An 18725-nucleotide genomic window follows, 5' to 3' on the forward strand; every position below is an offset into this window, starting at 1 on the left:
CACACACAGATCCACGCGAGAACGTCAACGGCCACCATCACATTTCCACTTGCATCTTTGTCAGTCTCAACTACCCACCAATCAATCATCTTCGATGTTCGTCTTGCCCAGGTCAACTGGCATTCCCGGTTCATTTTTCTTGCTGTAGTCCATTGCATCTCACACATCCATTTGCAACACAACGATGCTGACGATGACTTGACTCATGATGAAGATTATGTCCCTCGTATTCATCCCGTTCGCAACCGTTAGCCACACAGGCCAGCTTTTGGCTGGAGAGCATATAAGCGGTCGGTTGTGTTATTGATCACCTTTGAGAACATTTCATGAATAAATATTGCTCGTCTCATATGTTAGATTCACGCCCTTGGATTATCGATATAAATAACACCAAAAATCCATACTGCTATAATATCTCTAGCGTCTTGACCATGTCCAGAATAGAAGAAAGGTCTTTGACTTGTGCAATAATATCATAATCTGACGCAATTCTTGTGTATTCTCCGCCGCGCTGATGCGCTAGCAAAAATGCTCTAAAAGGCTGTCCAAGGTGAACACTTAATCGCAAGGCTCGATCGCTCAGTTCCGAATCGATCAACTCCTGCGCTTCAGGGAGCCCTCCAGGCGAATCTAATGGAGATGGAGACCCGGACGCAGACCAATAATCTTCATCGCTCTGCGTATCGTCATCAACATCAAGCAGCCCTGCCGAGCCAGACGGCTCCTCGAAGTCAGGAGGCTCTAGGAGATAACGGTTCCACGGACGAACAAGCAAGAGTGTTTGCATAGCGGGTCGCGGTGATGAGAACTGATTCACCTTGTCCTTCGTGGTGATCAGCAGGTCATGAAGCCCATCGGCCTTGACTTTACATATCTTTATCTCTTGGTCCTGAGCGCGACTCAGTTTGACTGCTGTGACACGAAATGCGATGCAAGGGAGATGCAGTCTGCAGTTCCCGAAACGAGGCGCATTCAGGTTGTCAAGCAGGGCGTAAAGTTTCAATGCCAAATTCACAGCCGGGATACGTCGGAGCGAGGATATTGATGTCTGAATGTCATCTTCGGACAGAGATGGCGCAGTGTATGGCGGAGCTTTGTATGAAGCAATGTCGGCTGGGAGACAGCTATTGAATTCGGATGATTGTCCCACCCAGTCCAGGGCGCTGATGTCACCCGACTGAGATATGACCTCCTGCAAGAGCCTCCCGAGCGCCTTTTGCTTCTTCTCGCCATAAATAACAGGCAGGTTGACGCCGAAGATACCAAACAATGAGTATGCGATATCTTCCTGCCACGTGGTGACACGGGCCGACACCCATTGGAGTTTCCCCCTGGCATCTCTCATCCCCGGACGGAAGGCGATAAGAGCCTGTGCATCTATACCTGTGGCATGTCCCATCTCCTGCATGATTGCAATGGAATCTTTGTGGTTTGGAGAGCGATCGTCGAGATATAGGGACCAGTCCCTGTGATAAAATAGGACAAATGTTGAGGCGAGGAATTCTTGGACTGTCCATCCTCGCGTGTTCCAAGCGCTACTTGCGAGCGCGCCAGGCGGCGACGAAGGTGGAACATCCGACAGGTAGATGATGGTAAGCGCTGAGTGACGATACCAAATAAACATGGAATTGACCGATTGTTGGACCTCGACATTGTTGGTCTGGTCGATGCAACACGTATCAATCCATGCCCAGTGATACCCTTTATCACGAGCAATTTTACAGAATGACTGCAATTTCGCGATGCCGCCAACTGAGTCCGACTCGTATATCACCTTGCCCTGGATGTCATACAGCAATGGCTCCGTCCCTTCCCATCTATGCGATAGCATGACATAACGGAAGTACATCGCCACCACGTCTTGGATGCGCTTCATTGGAGGGTCCGGATGATTCATCGTGGATGACAAAAGTTCTTTGTACTCTGCACTCATTCTGAAGGCATTGATTTGTGCCTCGCGATTACACAAGCGCCCAGCGGAGGTGTTGATCAGTCGATGTGGAGCATCGTCGAGTTGAGCCTTGATTGTCTCTTGAATAGCTCCTTCTGCTCTGGCTGGACTAACATACTGTTGGTGCAAGTCTAGACAAAGAGTAAACAGAGTTTAAAGGCATGCTATTAGGGGCGTACTTTTTGTTTCCGTGTCGGGAGCATTTTCCAATTTGGAGAGCATGATTTTGAAGGCCTCGATAGCTTCATCATATCGGTGTGTGCCATGAAGTGCTGAATGCTTTGACTGATATCCCAAGTAAGATGAGGGGTTGAGTTCGATTGCCTGCGTGACACCAAAATGAGCGTCAAATACGAAATGTCATTTGAGATCGTACCTTTTCCGCATCGAGGAGTGCGTCGTCCCACAGCATTTTTTCCGATCTCGCCTTACTGCGGTTCGCAAAGATGGTATAGGTTGCAAAATCGAGGTCGATCGCCGCAGAGTAAAGCTCGATAGCCCTGTCGTAATTACCCGCAGCAAGGGCATCATCTCCGCCCGAAGCGAGCTCAGTCACTCCAGCAGAGGCGTAGAGCATGCTACAATCTTGCTTAAAAACTGAGTGAAATAGGGTTGAAAATTATATCCGGTTGACATCATGAACACTTGCCAATGGACCAATCAAGACAGCGTGCTCTCGTAGCTTCATTAGCACTATCCATCATATATCGGTATGCTGTAATGGCTTCTGGAAGTCTACCAGCCCGAAGGAGTGCGTGACACCCATTTTGGTGTGCAGTTTGCCACAAGGACTTGAGATCCCACCCGAATAACTAGAAAAAAGCACACAGCGTGAAAAATGATTTCCAATTGCATTGTAATCAACTTACCATCACAAAGATATCATATTTAAAATGGATTGCCGCCATAGACGAGAAACTAATCGTGCCGATAGCAGCAGTAAAGTGGTCAACAGCCTCGTCATGACGTGCGTTTGTTGATGCATTCATTCCCATTTGGACGTGTAGATAAGCCTGAAGCGCAAGGTTAGTACAATCAGTATCGACACATAAACCTGGAGTTAACTGTGTCAGGAGCACTCACCTCCACGATACTACAGGCAAGAGAATTCGGATTGGGACGAGTGGTAGCTAGGTTTTGGACCCGTAGAATTGCCTCGTCATGTTTATTTGCATTGAACAGGGCGATGGCCTGACAGCTATTGTGTGGGCAGCCGGTATATGAGACACAATCGACGTACCTTAATCAAGAGTAGAAGACGGGTTTTATTCAAGTCTGCGTCTACATACATGAACGCGAGGTCAAATGCTTTCATCGCATCCTGGAACTGTTGTTTTCCACAATGGGCGATGCCCTTAGAGATACAGCCCACCAAGGATGGCTGAATGCTGATGCTCTATATCGCCATAGTAGTTAGCCTCCTTAAAAGGTCACGACGGGACAGTGTATTTCACCTTGAGTGCGTCGTCAAGTGCGCGGTCCCAGTCAGCTTTTCTCGCCATAACAAACGAGCGATTCGCGTAAGAGTTGTGGTCGTTACTAGTATCAGCGATCTCTTGTGTTAACAACCTCTCAGCAGCAATCAAGTCCCCAGTTATGCATGCATCGCGAACTGTCTCGCTGATGGTGAGAATCTGCATCACACATGGTCAGATTATGTGGTAAAAGAGAAGGTTGGAGACAAGCCTTGCACGCCTGGTCCTCGAGAATGTCCTCCGGCAAAGGTAATTTCCACTTTGACATCATTTTATCTTTTCCACCACTCAGGATGTGCTTGCCATCCGTGGAGAAGGTGACGCAAAGCACCTGATTGGTGTGCTTGAATGTGGCGATGGTTCTTCGATCCGAAAGCCGCCAAAGGCGAACCTGGTGATTGTCAGATGCGGACGCGAGAAGGGTGCCGGTAGGGTCAAAGTTGAGAGTCCCAGGATAGCTCTTCCGGAGCTCACCGACCTGCATCCAGGTCAATGAATCCCAGATCCGTATGACGGGATCACGTCTATCACCAGCTGAGACAAGCTGTTTGCCATCGGGCGTCCACGCGAGTGAAATATTATTTGATTCCAACGCAGAGCGACCCTGGAATTTTGCGATGCACTGGAGTTCTCTCTCGCCTGAATTCCATATTTGGATATCTAACGCGGTTGCGATGGCAAGATGTTTACCAGACGGTGAATACCGAACGCAGAAGATGTCAGCGCTACAATGCATTGGATTGCCTTGCACCTGCCATGTTTGTGTATTCCAAAGCTTCGCTGTGGTATCCCATGAGCCGCTCGCTAGTAATGTACTGTCTGGGGAAAAGTCAAGCGAGTAGACCTCTCTGGAGTGTATTTGGATGGGTTCGGTGAGAGATTCGCCGTTTCTGTTCCAGGCGATGAGCTCTCCACGCACATCACCGCTTGCCATGAATTGCCCATCTCTTGACACTGCAACTCTGTGTACTGCATTGCGATGCCCCTCCATTATCTTCAATACAACACCGTTCCTCAGGTCCCACAGGCGAAGCGTCTTGTCCCATGAGGCTGTCACCATGCGAGATCCATCAGGGAAGACTGCGGCTGCAGGGATACTATTTTCATGACCTTCAAATGTTCGACTAGCTATGGAGATTTGAATGGCAGGCTGTTCTGCTTCTGTCATTTTACTCGAGGTGGATGGTGTTGAGGCTCAGTTGAGCACAACTTGATGGGGAGCGTATGGGCGTCTTGATCTGGATTTCAGAGGCAGTGCGTGTACGGGGCCTGAGCTAAACTTGCTTTGGTTTCGTATATCGTTAAACGCCCAGGACACGAGGCCTTAGGTAAAGGGAGTTCCTGGACATTTTAGTACATGGATCTGTTGTTTATATTACACTGATCATGGTTCTGGACAATATTCTGGACACTTCCGTGACCAGCCTGGAGTCAAGTTGAATCAGGAGCTTCCTGATGTGACTGACGCTCGTCCTCGCTCGTCCGTGTATCTTCCTGCGTTTTACACAATTTATTTGAGGTCCCTCGGGTTCGAGTCGCGAGCTGTTCATGATCAGTATCTGGTTGTGTTTTTGTTGCCCGTCATTGCTCCTACTTTGCGGCACGTCATGGAAAAATTTCCTCACATAACTCGTGGTGATTATGCCACTATCGCTCGCGCGCTAGACTCGCCGTGACCCGTCGCTCGGCCTTGCACATCTCTCTCGGAGTGCATAACAGTGAGATCAAAGTTGTCGCACCCGATCAATCATCGTCAACGCCATCAATGGTGAGACAATCATTCAAGTTCATCTATCAACAGTGGCAGATGGAAACAGATGGTCTTGCCACTCCCGGTTCCGACATCAAGCAAGACTCGAGAACTGCAGCAGCCGCCTCAAGTTACCATGTGAATGCTTCACAGCCAAGACTTCAGCGCGGTGTTTGAGATCATCCAGGTCAACTCCACCACAGTCAAACTGATGAAGTTTTGAGAGAACTGACATCGTTGTGAAGGGCGATTTTGCTTGATCACTTTACTGTGTCTCACTACATATCAGAATGTATTTCGCTGTATCTCAATCGCAGAATCTGTTCTTTTGTAGTATTTTCTTCGTTTGATACTCTGCAGTCGCCTCCTCACCAATGCTACGGTTGCCTGTTTGGTGATGGTCGAAGTTTGAACGCCGTTTTTGTTGGCTCTGTAGGAAGTGTTACCAGACGCCTTGTCTCACCCTTGTCTGAGCCACATCCCACCGCAACTCTCGCGCAAGACAAGGCGGCTGGTGACGAGACTAACGTTGTGGTGGCGATCCGATATTGTAGGCATGCAGTCTCGAGCAATCGCAAGCGCACCACACGATTGGAATCAAGACTCGTATGATTGACTTAGCCAAGAATTAGTATAAGGGCTGATTGATCATTGCATCTAGTGTATCTTTTCGGAAGCTGTGAAACGTGAGCTGGCTAGTCTGTTTGTATGATGACACTTCGAGAATGAGAAGATGAGTGTATTCTACATGTACCTTACGAGGAAGGCTTGGAAACGATGCAGTTGTCATCCTTCCACCGTTTTTCCTGAGTAAGTACGGCTAGCAGGATGAGCTCCGTGGAATATATAGTATATCCTTCCTCGACCAATGGTCGCCAGATCGATTGGTCTGCTGGACAAGAGATCACGTGACGGTTTTTGTTCGCCTTTAGTATCCGAGTCGTCGGCTTGGATGTCTGAACCTGATTATGCGCGAAGCGTCATGATGCAATGTACTCGACGCAAGTGTTAATACAACCCACCTGACCACCAGCAGATGCTATGACAGCTTTGAGCAACTTCAAGTCAATCTCGACTTTGGGGGTCACATAAAATGTCATCCCTTTCAGCAAGCCCTCCCCTCCGTCTTCACGTTTAGCGCGCTCGAGAGAAGCGGAGAGCTTGAAGTTCCATTTCCGTTCCGATTCGGGGTCAGATATCAAAAAGTCCGTTTCCGCTGCAGTGGTCGATCAGAAAACACCGATGTTTAGGATCAGTTACTCACGTAGAAGTTTGCCACTTCGCACGCTCGAATTGACCCATCCTTCTGTTAACACAAACGGGGAACTTGCGATAGCGCATAAGAACTTCTCCGTACGGACTATTCCCTTTGCGATGAGGTGCGTGCAGTCGTTGGGTTTGGTTGTCATCTTTGCGCCCAATTTATTCAACCTCTATTGTATGTTTGTCAATTAGTCGATACTCTATTTCAAAGAACCTTCTTACCTTAATAGTGTCGTCAGTCAGCTGGATGCCCGTCGTCATCACCCTGACTGCTCCAGATTCTTGAGAGGGGCCAGAACTATCGTTGGCATGCGATACGTTTTTGTTCTGAATCGCCCTCGCGCCCTTTCTCTTAGACGGCTCGGCTTCGTCAATACTCGTTCCCTCTTCCGCTCTTTTCTTCGTACCCTTGCCCTCAGTTGTGCCCGTCTTCGACATTGACTTTGTTCGAGGAATAGATGAAGAAATGATGTCCTCGACCTCTGCTTCATCGTCCGTGTCCTCTGCATGAGCCTTCCCCACTTTACGCTTTCTTCTTGTCTCGTTCCTCTTCGACTTCCTCTTTGTCACGCAGGGGAATGAAAGAGTCATTGAGACCGGAGCTATGCCTTCGCTTGGCGTTCTTGCGCTCCTTCTCGTAATTAACGACGTCGGGCATAATTTCATCTCTCAGTTTGCTCGTCGCTTTGTTGGCAGCACTGCGCTTTGGTAAACCACGTGAGGTAGAAGTATCCAGAACCACGGAAACCTCAGCCTCGTGTTCCGATTCTGACTGATTACGCGCTTTGGACTTCGACTTTTTCTTCATAAGAGGTGTTGAAGTTGAAGGTTTCGATAGCGAAGGACGTCCACGCTTGGATCCACTTGTTGACGCCTCGGCAGCAGATGCATGAATGGAGTTCGTTCTAGTAAGCTCTGACCTTCCTTCTTTGTTCGTGGGCGTGTCCTTGCGTGGGCTTGGAGACAAGTAGTCTTTCAGTAGAGGTGGAATGAGCACGGATACTGTACGTTTCGGCGTCCTAAATGTTGTTACAGGAGGCGAAGGGTGAGCGGGTAATAGAAAGAGGTGGAGATCGAGCGCGAGCATTCTGTTTCTCCTTGGCGGCTTTTGAGGACGTAGTCAGCGGCTCCTTCTCCGGCTCTTTTGCTCTTACTTTGGCACTGGATGTAGCAGAGTGATGCTTTACAGGCCGGGCAAAAATTTCATCATCATCATCATCAGACAAGGATGAGGCGCGTTGAGGAGTTTCCTTCGGCTTAGGCTTCGGTTTCATTCCTGTCTTTATTGGTGTCGAGGACTTGTGGATTGGCCTGCTTAGATGGGTTGACGCAGAGTTGGAACGCTCGCGAGGAGATGGACGACCAGATTTGTGAGGCTCAGTCTTTTCCTTTGATTTAGAGAGATTTTTAGACTTCCCACTAGCTTTGGTCTCAGCCTTGAGGGGAGCTGTGTCATCCGCAGAGCTCTCGTCGATCTGCCCTGGAATTCTTTGAACCACCCGGTCACTAGCCCTTCGTACACCTCCACAACATCACCAGACTGCATCAGACGCAGTGCTTTCTCGTATGATCCTTGGACGTTTGCGTGGTCGCGGTTTCGTAGGTCTTGAGCTACCGTCAATACTTGTTCACGCCGCTCTCGTCTTCAAGAGTTAGTTGCTGATCTAGCGATTTCTTCAACTTCCCTGAGGATTTCGGCTTCGGCTTCTGATGTCTCAGTGTCTTGGAAGGGGAAACATGTTCATCGTCGACATCCATAACCACGCTGGCCGCTATATCACCAGCGTCATTAACGTTGAGATCCTCGTCATCGCCGAAATTAACAGCAATTTCCACCTCTCTAACGTCTCCCGCATTCGTATCCGTGGTTTGGTGAGCAGCGAGAGCATTACGCTTCCGCTTTGACTGGGGTGTTTTTGGAGGTGAGCTACCATCATCATCGATGTCCTTTGGCTTCGACTTGCTGGATGGTGTCTTGACTTTGGCGTTTGATCTGGGGGTCTCTCTGGATGAGGTGATGGGCTCCGCCCCATTGACCATTCCCCTACGGTACTCCGCATCCCTTTGCTCCTCTGAGTCAATATCAATGGGACCGACTCCCCGGCCGCCTGGAACAGGTCCCCCTGACGCCGTATAAATAGAGCTCGCACTTGTGCCACCTATTCGGAATGGCACATTACATATAGTGAACACTTCAAAATACATAGCGCAGTCCAAACTCACCAATTGGGGTCATGAGCATCTTCCCAAAATCGACGCCGGTGGGAAAGAGAATGTATTTATCAACACCGACAGTAAGGTTCCTAAGCGCAAACCATCAGCCCGTGGATTTAGAACAAAGACAACGATAGCTTGAGAGCGTTCGCGCAAAGGTACCCACTTCCATGCAATAAAACAATCTTCGAGCCAAGTATGATTGACTATTGGTATCGACCACGCAACTGCTCGCTGCGTTTTAGGTGAAGGAGAACTATGAGCCATCAGTATAACTGGTAATTTGCTTTCTTTAAACACTTACTAGCCAGCTACCAGAACCTTGTTGCTCTGGCTCATACTTGGCGTGAACCTTGCGCCCATGATTTGAATAAGTTTCTTCAAATAATCTCGCGCGGCACCAGTATAATTGGTGACGGTGATTTCCTGAGAGGCGAGTGAGAAAAAGAACCACAGGGCTCGTGATGGATTGTGCTCACGCATTCGTTCAAACCAGGAATACCTCCTCTTGGAACTGGGTACCACAGCAAACTATCATGGGGATCATTCAGCGTGCCAGACGCATCAACGTGAAACATCCAAGTCAAGTTTCCGACCAAAATCGGACGAGATGAACGGGCCGCCTATAACATGATCACTGTAAGATGTTGCGCTGAGGTCTTTGAGTCAAACAGGATAAACACCTTGAAGTATGCCTTCCCAGAGCGGTACCGCGTGACGAAAACATCGCATTCATCTACAAGTGTCGCTTCCTCGTTCTCTTGTGCTTCCTCATTTGTGCTAGTGCCTTAGGCATGTGAGATAAGGTCAGGGAGATGTCACGACGAGGACAAAATTACTTTACCTTTGACCTTGACAACAGTTCCACCCGCTCTCTGTATATTCGCCTCCACAGCTTCACGATGGCCTTGTCCCAATTCCAGCGAGCAAGACAATAATAATCTCCTTCCTGCCCACACATTGATCCCTTCTCTGCGCTCTACTTCCTCCGTAGCCATAGGACTGCTCAATCCTGTCTCGCCACTCTTTTTTCTCTTTCTTTTCCCACTTTCTCCAATTTCTACATCATCCTCGTCCATTGTAACCTGGACGCCAGGTTGCAATACCTTTGGATCAGGCCATAAGTAAGGACCTTCAGGTACACGACGTCCAACGCGAACTGAGTCATCGAACCAATGCGGTGTAAGGACCGACATGTGGGTGTGTGGCGCAAAATGCATGGCAGTCTGGTACTGCGCGGTCACGGGTAGCAATGTGAATAATTGAATCATCGTACGCAATGAAGCAAAGATAGAAAGTACCTTTTCACTTTGTTCATGCAATGCAAAGAGATGTGTCACATCCCGCGTTAGGCCCGTTCGCCATTGTCCTCCTAGCGACGTGATCCCTGCTGAGAGAACTTCGAGGTCCGATGGGGAGAGCTTGCGCATGAAGTTTAGATCATACGACGTAGAATAATAAATATTTTCTCACATCGGTGGCACAGGCAACGATACCCGAAAAAATCATTGTTGGATCAGGTGAATAGTACTGTTCACTGGCAACGATTATCAGTCGCCATTCATACTAATCTAAGATGCAAAGAACGCTCACAGCTGAAGCTTTCCAAGAACTATGCTCCGCTGTACCCACATTCCTGATACTACATGCAAAGATCCCGCGTGTTCGTGCTGAGTGTACGATCCAGCAAGGGCAATAAGGTGGGTGTGTGGTGGTGCGCTCGTTGCGCCATTAAGGTCTAGCAAGCCCGAAAGTTCCTTACGCTGTTCGGCCGGTATAGAAGAGGAAAGAATATAGTGCACATCGTCGAAGACGGCCATACTGCTCAAGTGTCAAGGTGCTCGACAGCGAGATGTGAGAGAGGAGGCGTGACGTGACAGTGTATTGAACGCGTGCCATCACGTCGCGTGTCGCGCTGTTTTCGGGAGCTTTGACTCAAAGCAGAAGTACTTTGAAAGGACAACAGGCACTCATTTTACAAAGGCAACCGAGTCTCAACGTCAAATAAAGAAACAAGTGTCTTCGTCTATCAGATATACAGGGAAGACTGAAAAAAAGATAATCTGTTGCTATGGTTCAAAGTGCAAATAAAATATTATCCTGGTGGCGTCAACCATGCACAAAAAATATGGACGATGTGACCCAAAAATCTTCAGATTTTCAGAAAATGGTTATGTTGCGTGCTCTGTGATCTGGAATGCATATGAAGGGTTGAGATCGTACTGAACAGGGTATAAATCCCCGTTCTCGAAACTCATGTCCCGCACGTAATATTCAACATTTATGACCTGGCTGCTAATATCCATTGTCACGAAACCGTTCGCCGCTGAGGGAGTGTTAATCCAAATCAATATATGGGGAAGTGAGAACCATACCAGCCATTGGATTCGCTGCCAAGTACTTTGCATACGGTCCAAGCGGAACACCGTAGTTGCAGTCACCGGCTTGAGGGTAACCCGCAGCACCAGAGAGAATGAAGTTAGTGTTATTTGCGTAATAATGCGCGAGACAGTGGTCATGACCGTTCAGAACGATCCCATTGTGCTGGATAACAATCTCCACGAGAGGTGCAAGTTCTGTCTCATTGGCGGCTGAAGACACGTAAGGGTGGTGGAGTTGAAGGAATTTCCATGTAGCCGTGGATTCAGCGAATGCATTGGCTAGGAAGTCGATCTGCGTTTGCCGGTCGGCATAGCAGGCTTCCGTGTACGGGTTCGCATATACAGAGGTATTCTGAAAGACTCGTCATCCATCAGTCATTGGTTTGCATGTGACAAAATCCACAACCTTTATATACGAGCTCAGGAAGCAATCTGAGTCCAAGACAACGAAAGTAGCAGTCCAATCACTGCCTGTCAAATCGTACGTCCAATATGGAAGCCCTTGTGTTCCCTGACAGAAGCGTTCAGCAGATGTTCCAAAGGTCCAGGTATGCTGAACCCACAAAGTTCCAACGAGGGTCATAAAGTGGAGCAACTTGAGTCTGGAAGTCGATGCCACTCTGACCTTTCACAACATCATGATTGCCGAGACATTGATACCAAGGAGATTTCTCAAAGACTCCTTGGCTGTACATATCGACCCACGCTTCTTGGAAACGTTTTATTCCGCCAGTGGTAAAATCAACACCGCTATCATAAAAGTTGTCACCAACAGAGACCTGCAATTATTTCGAGATAAGCGTTTCATCCAAGACTACGTTCAAAGCTCACGTACAAATGCAGTGCAGTTTTTGATCGCGCATATTTGTCCGACATACGATGATGTTTCGACTTCATATGGCTTAGCTACGTTGTATTGAAAAAGTAGGGGTACTCACCTTGCAAAGCAGTGGCATTGGTTAGGTACATTATGTCTCCAGGATCACAATCGTTTAGGACTTCGTTGGGAATAACGAGTCCAGCAGCCTGTAGCTCTGGAAGCACTTCAAGGCAGAAGTGTGGAGGACTCGGTGTCCATCCTGTCCAACCATAATCTACGAAGTCCTGGTCAATGATTGTTCCTGCTGATCAGACATGATTGCTCACCCCCAATAACGCCCACCGTCAGAACCTCTGCGCCGACTGGAGCGACAGTTGATCTCTTGGTTTTCACATATTCTGCAAGGACCACTTCTTGTAGGGCAAGAAGCGCCAGGAAAGACAAGCGACACCAGTTCTTCATTGCAGAAATGGCAAGTTATTGAAAAACGGTTATAAAATGAAGCCGTCTGGCGGGGTAGCAAGTTTCGCGTCTATCACTCAAGATATAGGAGTGCTATTAGCACAGCCGACGGGGATGTGTCAAACCGCGTGAAAGATTGAAGATGAATATTTCACATCTGCCAGGCTCAGTTGCGGCGCACCAGTTGAGTTCAAGCCAATGATTTGCGGATGAATAAGTTGTTCGACCACGTTCGATGTGTGCCTCAAAATGCCTGCGACCCGTCTTGCGAGTCGTAAAAAAACCAACAAACGTGTAATTACCACGAGGAATCATCGTCATATGCGTGTAGGCAGGAACATTCGTTAGCGCTGAAGCTGAGCGCAATATCATGTGAACCTATGACGGTGTGGCTCGATGAGGCCTGTAAATGGAAATAATGGATGTCACGAGAGCCATTGCGTGTGATAATGCATGGAGAGTTAAGGAACTGCGGAAGTAGCGGGAGCGTCTAATAGACCACTAGTATTGGTTCCGAAAGTAACGCCTGAGGTTTAGGCAACTAACACAATAACCGCTGACATAATCAGCTGCTTCTATGTTTTCAACCTTTCGTCAAGTACGGACTCTTTCTCTCACATCTATTCAGACGACACCCAGTGCCCAGCATGGCATGCCTGATTGTGCCTAGTGATGATGTTTACATCTCACTAGTGTCTACTCCCTCTGTCAACAAAAATTTTCTCATCATCCCTCAATGTCAAGTTGGCATGCTTATAATCTCTCCATTTTGCCTTTGCGTGCACTGTTACCAGCTCAGGGTGGATAATGCAGGAAATGCACATGCCCGTGATCTCTTTGGCAATTGGCGGCCCAACCTGTGATTTCGCAGGCCGTGGCTCGAATGGCTGTTTCCTGGTACCCGCAGCCTAGCTATGCCGTCGCCGCCAGTCGAGTAAAACAGCGCATCAAGACAGGGTGGCACGTCCACACCAAGATTTAGCCCCAGATCCCCATCGCGCTTGTAGTCAAACATCCCATCCCTCGTTGCCTCTTCCCATCAATCCTTAGTCATCGCTATTCAAGGCGCGGCCTTCACATTTTCCTCCGGTGACTTCGACTGCATCCTGGATCTTTCCTTCTGATCCTAGTTTGTAACTCCACCTCGTACACACTGCCCTACCATCATATATGCATCAATGTTCATATACATGTCTTCGTCATTGGTAGTAATAATTTTATATTGCACCCTCATCTCACCCAGAAAATCAAAGATACAAGAATGTAAGTCGTTCATCATCATCTAAAATTTCATCACATGTAAATCATCGTCAAGGAGGTGCTACACTACACACTCAAGTTCTGTATGGGAGGGGGTGGCGAGGGGATGAAGAAGTCAAAAAGTAGCCTGTGTATGAAGGAGTGCTGTTGCTCAAGCATAAGTGTCGTGGCAGTGACTCCAATCAAAGTCCGTCCGTCGATACTAAGCGCTGGTGCACATAGACTTGGGTGAAAGCGCGCAGAGGTCGAAGAAGAATTCGGAGCAGCTAGTTCGGCGATAAACGTTTGAGTGACGCGAGCGGCGATCAAACAATGCAGAATAGATATGCACGAGAGCAGTGCCGGTGAACTGTGCAACGCCAAAGCCATAGGCTTCCTTACATAGTCGAGAAGGATCGCTCTGTGCATTTTCATCATGTGTCGAGTCACATGGCTGTCCTCTCCTAAGATGAGGATGAACGTTCACAAAGTTTGATCTATATAATCGCACTACCTACGGTGGGATAACATGGTGGCTACTTCACAATCTGATATAATCTACAACCAGCAGTTTAACTTGGAGCTGGTACGGTAATTGAACAACAACACAGTAATGAACCCAACAAAAACACAAAAACCGCTACCCCCAAGTATACCCGTCTCTACAATCGTAATGGCTCTCTGATCGGTGAGATACTATGAGGCTATTGACGACAAGCTGGTTAAACTCTCCCACCAACGCCTCATCACTCTTGACACACTCCGTGGCTGACGTGCATACATAGAAAAAGCAGCTTGCGCCGTGCTCACTTGGCACTGCACTCCGCCTCCACTGCCCGACGCAGTTGAAGAGGGCACGGGTGTACCCGTAGTAGTCGAGCTAGAATTGGAGGATGTCGGTGACGAAGTATTTGACGGCGATGCAGCGAACGAGACAACTGGAGGCCCAGGAAACGTGTACTGCACAGGCGTGTCAAAAATCGTTGGGTCGTAAATTCCTGGATCGTTATCGCTGTACCCGCCTGGAAAAGTGACTTCATCACTCGCCGATGCGACGCTCGATTGGTCGCCCTGAATATTAACCTGCAGAAGACGCGATTGAGATGGAATATAAGACTACAAACAGACATGCTCACCTGCGTGCAGCTAGGGTAGAACTCAGCGCCGCCCATCTCATTTGCGAGATGCAGCGCGATGATCTCGTGTCGTATGAGGTATTGCCCAGGAGCTAATGTTGGAGGAAGAGTTACGTTGGCTGGACCACCATTCACTGTGCGTGCGACATTCAGATGGAAAAAAGAATGATGTGAATGAGTAGACATACTGATATTTTGCTGGTACCAAACTGTATTGCCTGGCTGCAGTCCTGTCTGCTCGATCTTGAACCATTCCGCGTTTGTTGAATCATACTGATCGCATGTCGTGTTGACACACTGAGCCATGTAAGTCATGATGGGACCGATATTATGGGGCCAATTGCTGCCGTCACCACCCTTCCACCAAAACTGCAACTGACTGGATGGGTTGGCGTTGGCGACAAGTGATGCGAGCTGAGCATCTTGTCCGCAATTCAGATACGGGTTGGAAGCACCCTTCACGGGTGCGACATTATTGATCTGTCTGACGATGCTGGGAACGGGGTTGGCATTGGGAGGGTTCCCAAAGTAGTCTGTGCCATCGATTGCTACTTGTGCGACATATCCATGGGCTGAAACAAGTGGAAGAAGTGCAAGGAGGGGTAGGGAAAACTGGTACGAGCAGTAAGACATGGCACGTCGGTGACCTAGTGCTTCAAGAATATCACAGCGGAGGGACTTTGAGTTTTATACCAGGTTTTGAAAAAGATGCGTGTAATGGAAGGACGGTAGATTGAAGTTAGATTGGTGGAAAAACGCACACAAGGGGTGACAAGGCTCGCACACAGCGTGAGGAGAAGGCACGTCGTGGTAGTATACCACGGTGGGGATGTTGCGGGGAAAAAAATAAGTAAATGCGGGTGCGAGGACGCAACGTGGTTGCGCCTATATATGCGTACATATGGGTGTAACCATCAAATTTAAACTTTCTATTGTATTTGAGCAGCTGGGGAAGGACAACCATGGTGGACAAGCGGCGTGCCTTGGGCGTGGGCCCTGCTTCCGTAAGATATGATTAGATGTTACATCAAATTTTTGCGGTCATCCTTTACTTAAGTACTAATTACTACCAACTACGTACAAGTACTCTCCAAGTCCTCAGGTATCGATCAACTCATTGCGTGCGTGTACAAGCTGCCTGAGCTGATGGAATTATAGATCTGATTGATCACCTGCACCATCCATTTTACCTGCGAGCCTCATGTCCGCCGCATGTCCGCGGTACCTGCTGGTCTTCCATCGAGTTCCATATATAACGTTTAACTCACGAAGACGTTCTTTGTTATTCTAGGTTCCGGGAACTGTCTCCATACCCTATCAACCGTTCAACTAGAAGCAGACTGATTTGTATCACGGTGAAATTGTGCGAATCAATCGACTGCTGCCTAGTTGCAGCTACTTAATGACTCTGACAGATCGTTGAGATTCGACGTTGGCAATGTATTATATATGCAGTTCGTCAGCTTTGCTCCTGATATTCGGTAAGACTAAGATAATGGATGGAGTTTCATTTATATGGTTCCAAATCTGCGTCCTGACGCCTAGTGTACCTTACGACGTATCATTGGGACTTCCCCTAATTATGGTCCCTGTTAAATTTGTGGATGACCAGGCGCAAGACGGGTTTGAGCCGACAACGTCGGTAAGCCACCTTGAGTTTGTTGTCGTGGCAAGGTCAAGGGCCCATGCTGGCACTCTGTATGCTGCGATGTCCAAGTGAAAGCTGTCGGCCATGGAGAAAGAGTATTATGCGCCAAGCTCCATTTCCGCCCAAAGCATTGCTACAAGTGGAGAGTTTCCAGGTGCACTGATCACCAGAAGAAGTCAAGACATCGATCGAACCACTGCAAAATAAGGATATCCACATGAAAAAGATGCGTGTTCCGGTTGATTCACGTACTTCGTTGGCACGGCTGTGACAGCAAATATCATGAGTTCGCCATACCTAAGAACGCCGTATTGAAGACAGTTTGTTTAGGACCAGCCACAAGCCAACGCCTGATACGACCGGGAGCACGTGACTTCATCCCAGGTCTACCCAAAGTCTACCTTTAGTCCAAACTGAAAGCTTGCATTCATGCTCAGACACGATGACGGTGGCTTTCTCGACACGCATGTTAAAATCTGGTCGTCTCCTCCCTTCTCTCATCTTACAACACCATTTTGACACACCTACAAGATGAAGTTTACTGCAATCTGCACGCTTTTTGTAGTAGCAGTTGTCGGGTCACCCACTCCTCCGCCAAATATTCATTCTAACATGGGTCACACAAAACGCATTCCCCTCAACTCTAGATCAACTGCCGGCAACTACTCCAAAGTGTTTGATCCGAAGGCTGTGTGGGGACAGCTGGGCTTTGTACATCAGTATGTTTGGGATTCTTTCTTTCACTAAATTCATCAGCTTGACGTCAACTAGCAAGTACAGTGCCACCATGGGAGCCTACCAACGGAACACCGGGTCTCCTCACCCGTTGAGTAGTCGCTTCGACGTTCACTCAGTTGCAAAGCGGAATGGAAACGTATCTCTTGTCAATTATAAATCAGACCTCTGGTACGGCGAGATCGAGGTGGGTACGCCCCCAAAAACGTTTACAGGTTCGTTTGATTAATTCTACGATGTGATGTTGTATAACTTTGACATTCTGAAGTGGTGTTCGATACTGGCAGCTCAGACCTCTGTGAGTCTCAGAAGTATATTTCTTCATCCCGCGCTGACACCAATGTTCGTGTAGTCCTTCCATCTACTGAATGCGGTGTTGCTTGTGACGGCCATACAGCATACGACCCTGCTGCATCTTCGTTTTCCAAGGATTCAGGTCAACCGTTCGTACTCACGTACGGCGCTGGAGAGACAGCGGGCGAGGAGTACGTTGATGACGTTTTTGTTGGGGGTTACGAAGTTAGTTGTCACGAGTGTTCACTTCTCTCTACTAATTTAGTTTTTCAGGCCGATGATCAGACTCTCGGCGCCGCATGGATATATTCGCCAGAGTTCAGTAAGGACAATTTCCCCCCTGACGGTCTTTCCGGTCTGGCATTCCGCGAAATATCGGAGTTCGAGGGATCTCCACTCTTCCAAACACTGGACGAAAGTGGAAAACTGCCACAAAGCGTCATTGGGTTCAAGTTATCTACTACTCCAGGAGATAGCGAAATGGTTGTTGGAGGAACAAATACTGATCTCTACCACTCCGACACACTTACTTATGTTCCTGTGACGAAAAAAGGGTACTGGCAGGTAAAGCTAGGTGCCATTTCAAGGTTGGGACAGGAGGTCATTGAGTCGCAAGCCGCTGATGCCATCATTGATACCGGGACCACCTTCGTCATCACGTCCTATTCAATCGCACAAAGTTACTACGCGAACATATCCGGAGCTACGGCCCACACGGAAGGCGACGATACATACTGGACAAGTAAGCTTGTTATTTATTCCACGGTCTTCAAGTTGATCAATGTCTGTGTCTGCGCAGTTCCGTGTGATACCATTAACTCCACCGTGCCTACATTCACGTTCGGCACCCGTGCCTTCAAAGTCTCTACGGAAACGTACAACCTCGGGCCAGACGTTGATTACGCCGACTGCTTAGCTGGGATTGCTGCGTCTGCAGAAATGAGTGTGTACAGCCTGCGATATCTTGGACATGATGATGTTACTTATACTCACTGCAGATTTCACAATTGTTGGCGATGTATTTCTTCAGAACGTTTATTCAGTGTTTGATTACGCAAACACGAGGGTAGGATTTGCAGAACTTGCTTGATGTAACTCGTGGATGCATCGATTAATACCCCAAGTGCATGTATGTATACCTCTCCGTACGAACTTCCATGTTATACGAAGCCAAGATGGGCCGTGACTTTATGATACCTGTATCTACATCGCAACGGATGTCGACATCGAACAAACATGTGCCGGTTTCAAGAATAGCGGAGCAGAATGGTCTTTCCCCTAGAGTCTGGCGTTCGATTAGACAGGTGGACGGGTATGTACTTTGTACATTTGGCGTAACGGATATGCCCAATAATCG

The 18725-nt window shown here is 48.2% G+C and overlaps 5 protein-coding genes across 5 annotated transcripts; 1 reads left to right on the forward strand and 4 right to left on the reverse strand.

Moving 5' to 3' along the window:
• Positions 1-406: 406 nt before the first annotated feature.
• On the reverse strand, positions 407-5083 carry EDB93DRAFT_1297267 (uncharacterized protein; the record flags this gene model as incomplete). The annotated part of the gene is made up of 9 exons (XM_041454628.1): positions 3645-5083; positions 3406-3571; positions 3192-3347; positions 3035-3142; positions 2821-2964; positions 2595-2763; positions 2328-2536; positions 2131-2275; positions 407-2082 (listed from the first exon to the last, which is right to left on the reverse strand). Exons 1-9 carry the CDS (start codon positions 4592-4594, stop codon positions 407-409), a joined length of 3723 nt encoding a protein of 1240 aa, XP_041305270.1. The 5' UTR covers positions 4595-5083.
• Positions 5084-5775: 692 nt separating this feature from the next.
• On the reverse strand, positions 5776-10516 carry EDB93DRAFT_1161734 (uncharacterized protein). The gene is made up of 17 exons (XM_041450052.1): positions 10247-10516; positions 10127-10190; positions 9955-10074; positions 9498-9885; positions 9337-9440; positions 9133-9276; positions 8958-9079; positions 8820-8909; positions 8663-8742; positions 8072-8598; positions 7947-7979; positions 7473-7914; positions 6996-7441; positions 6662-6940; positions 6441-6609; positions 6199-6392; positions 5776-6138 (listed from the first exon to the last, which is right to left on the reverse strand). The coding sequence occupies exons 1-17, from the start codon at positions 10471-10473 to the stop codon at positions 5932-5934; spliced, it is 3636 nt and encodes a 1211-aa protein (XP_041305271.1). The 5' UTR covers positions 10474-10516; the 3' UTR covers positions 5776-5931.
• Positions 10517-10824: 308 nt separating this feature from the next.
• On the reverse strand, positions 10825-12316 carry EDB93DRAFT_1089783 (putative tartrate-resistant acid phosphatase type 5 precursor; the record flags this gene model as incomplete). Its single annotated transcript, XM_041446230.1, has 7 exons — positions 10825-10979; positions 11029-11386; positions 11441-11545; positions 11598-11813; positions 11870-11925; positions 11973-12128; positions 12181-12316. 7 exons carry the CDS (start codon positions 12314-12316, stop codon positions 10825-10827), a joined length of 1182 nt encoding a protein of 393 aa, XP_041305272.1.
• Positions 12317-14251: 1935 nt separating this feature from the next.
• EDB93DRAFT_1089850 (glycoside hydrolase family 61 protein) lies at positions 14252-15324 on the reverse strand (the record flags this gene model as incomplete). The annotated part of the gene is made up of 3 exons (XM_041446238.1): positions 14252-14638; positions 14692-14825; positions 14880-15324. The coding sequence occupies 3 exons, from the start codon at positions 15322-15324 to the stop codon at positions 14252-14254; spliced, it is 966 nt and encodes a 321-aa protein (XP_041305273.1).
• A 1346-nt stretch (positions 15325-16670) lies between these two features.
• On the forward strand, positions 16671-18537 carry EDB93DRAFT_679909 (acid protease). The gene is made up of 7 exons (XM_041457088.1): positions 16671-17058; positions 17111-17289; positions 17343-17372; positions 17427-17593; positions 17642-18110; positions 18168-18311; positions 18367-18537. Exons 1-7 carry the CDS (start codon positions 16871-16873, stop codon positions 18456-18458), a joined length of 1269 nt encoding a protein of 422 aa, XP_041305274.1. The 5' UTR covers positions 16671-16870; the 3' UTR covers positions 18459-18537.
• The last annotated feature ends 188 nt before the right edge of the window (positions 18538-18725 follow it).

The sequence above is a fragment of the Suillus bovinus genome, assembly GCF_016758785.1.
Source record: "Suillus bovinus strain UH-Sbo-P2 chromosome Unknown EDB93scaffold_50, whole genome shotgun sequence".
Taxonomy (NCBI): Eukaryota; Fungi; Basidiomycota; class Agaricomycetes; order Boletales; family Suillaceae; genus Suillus; species Suillus bovinus.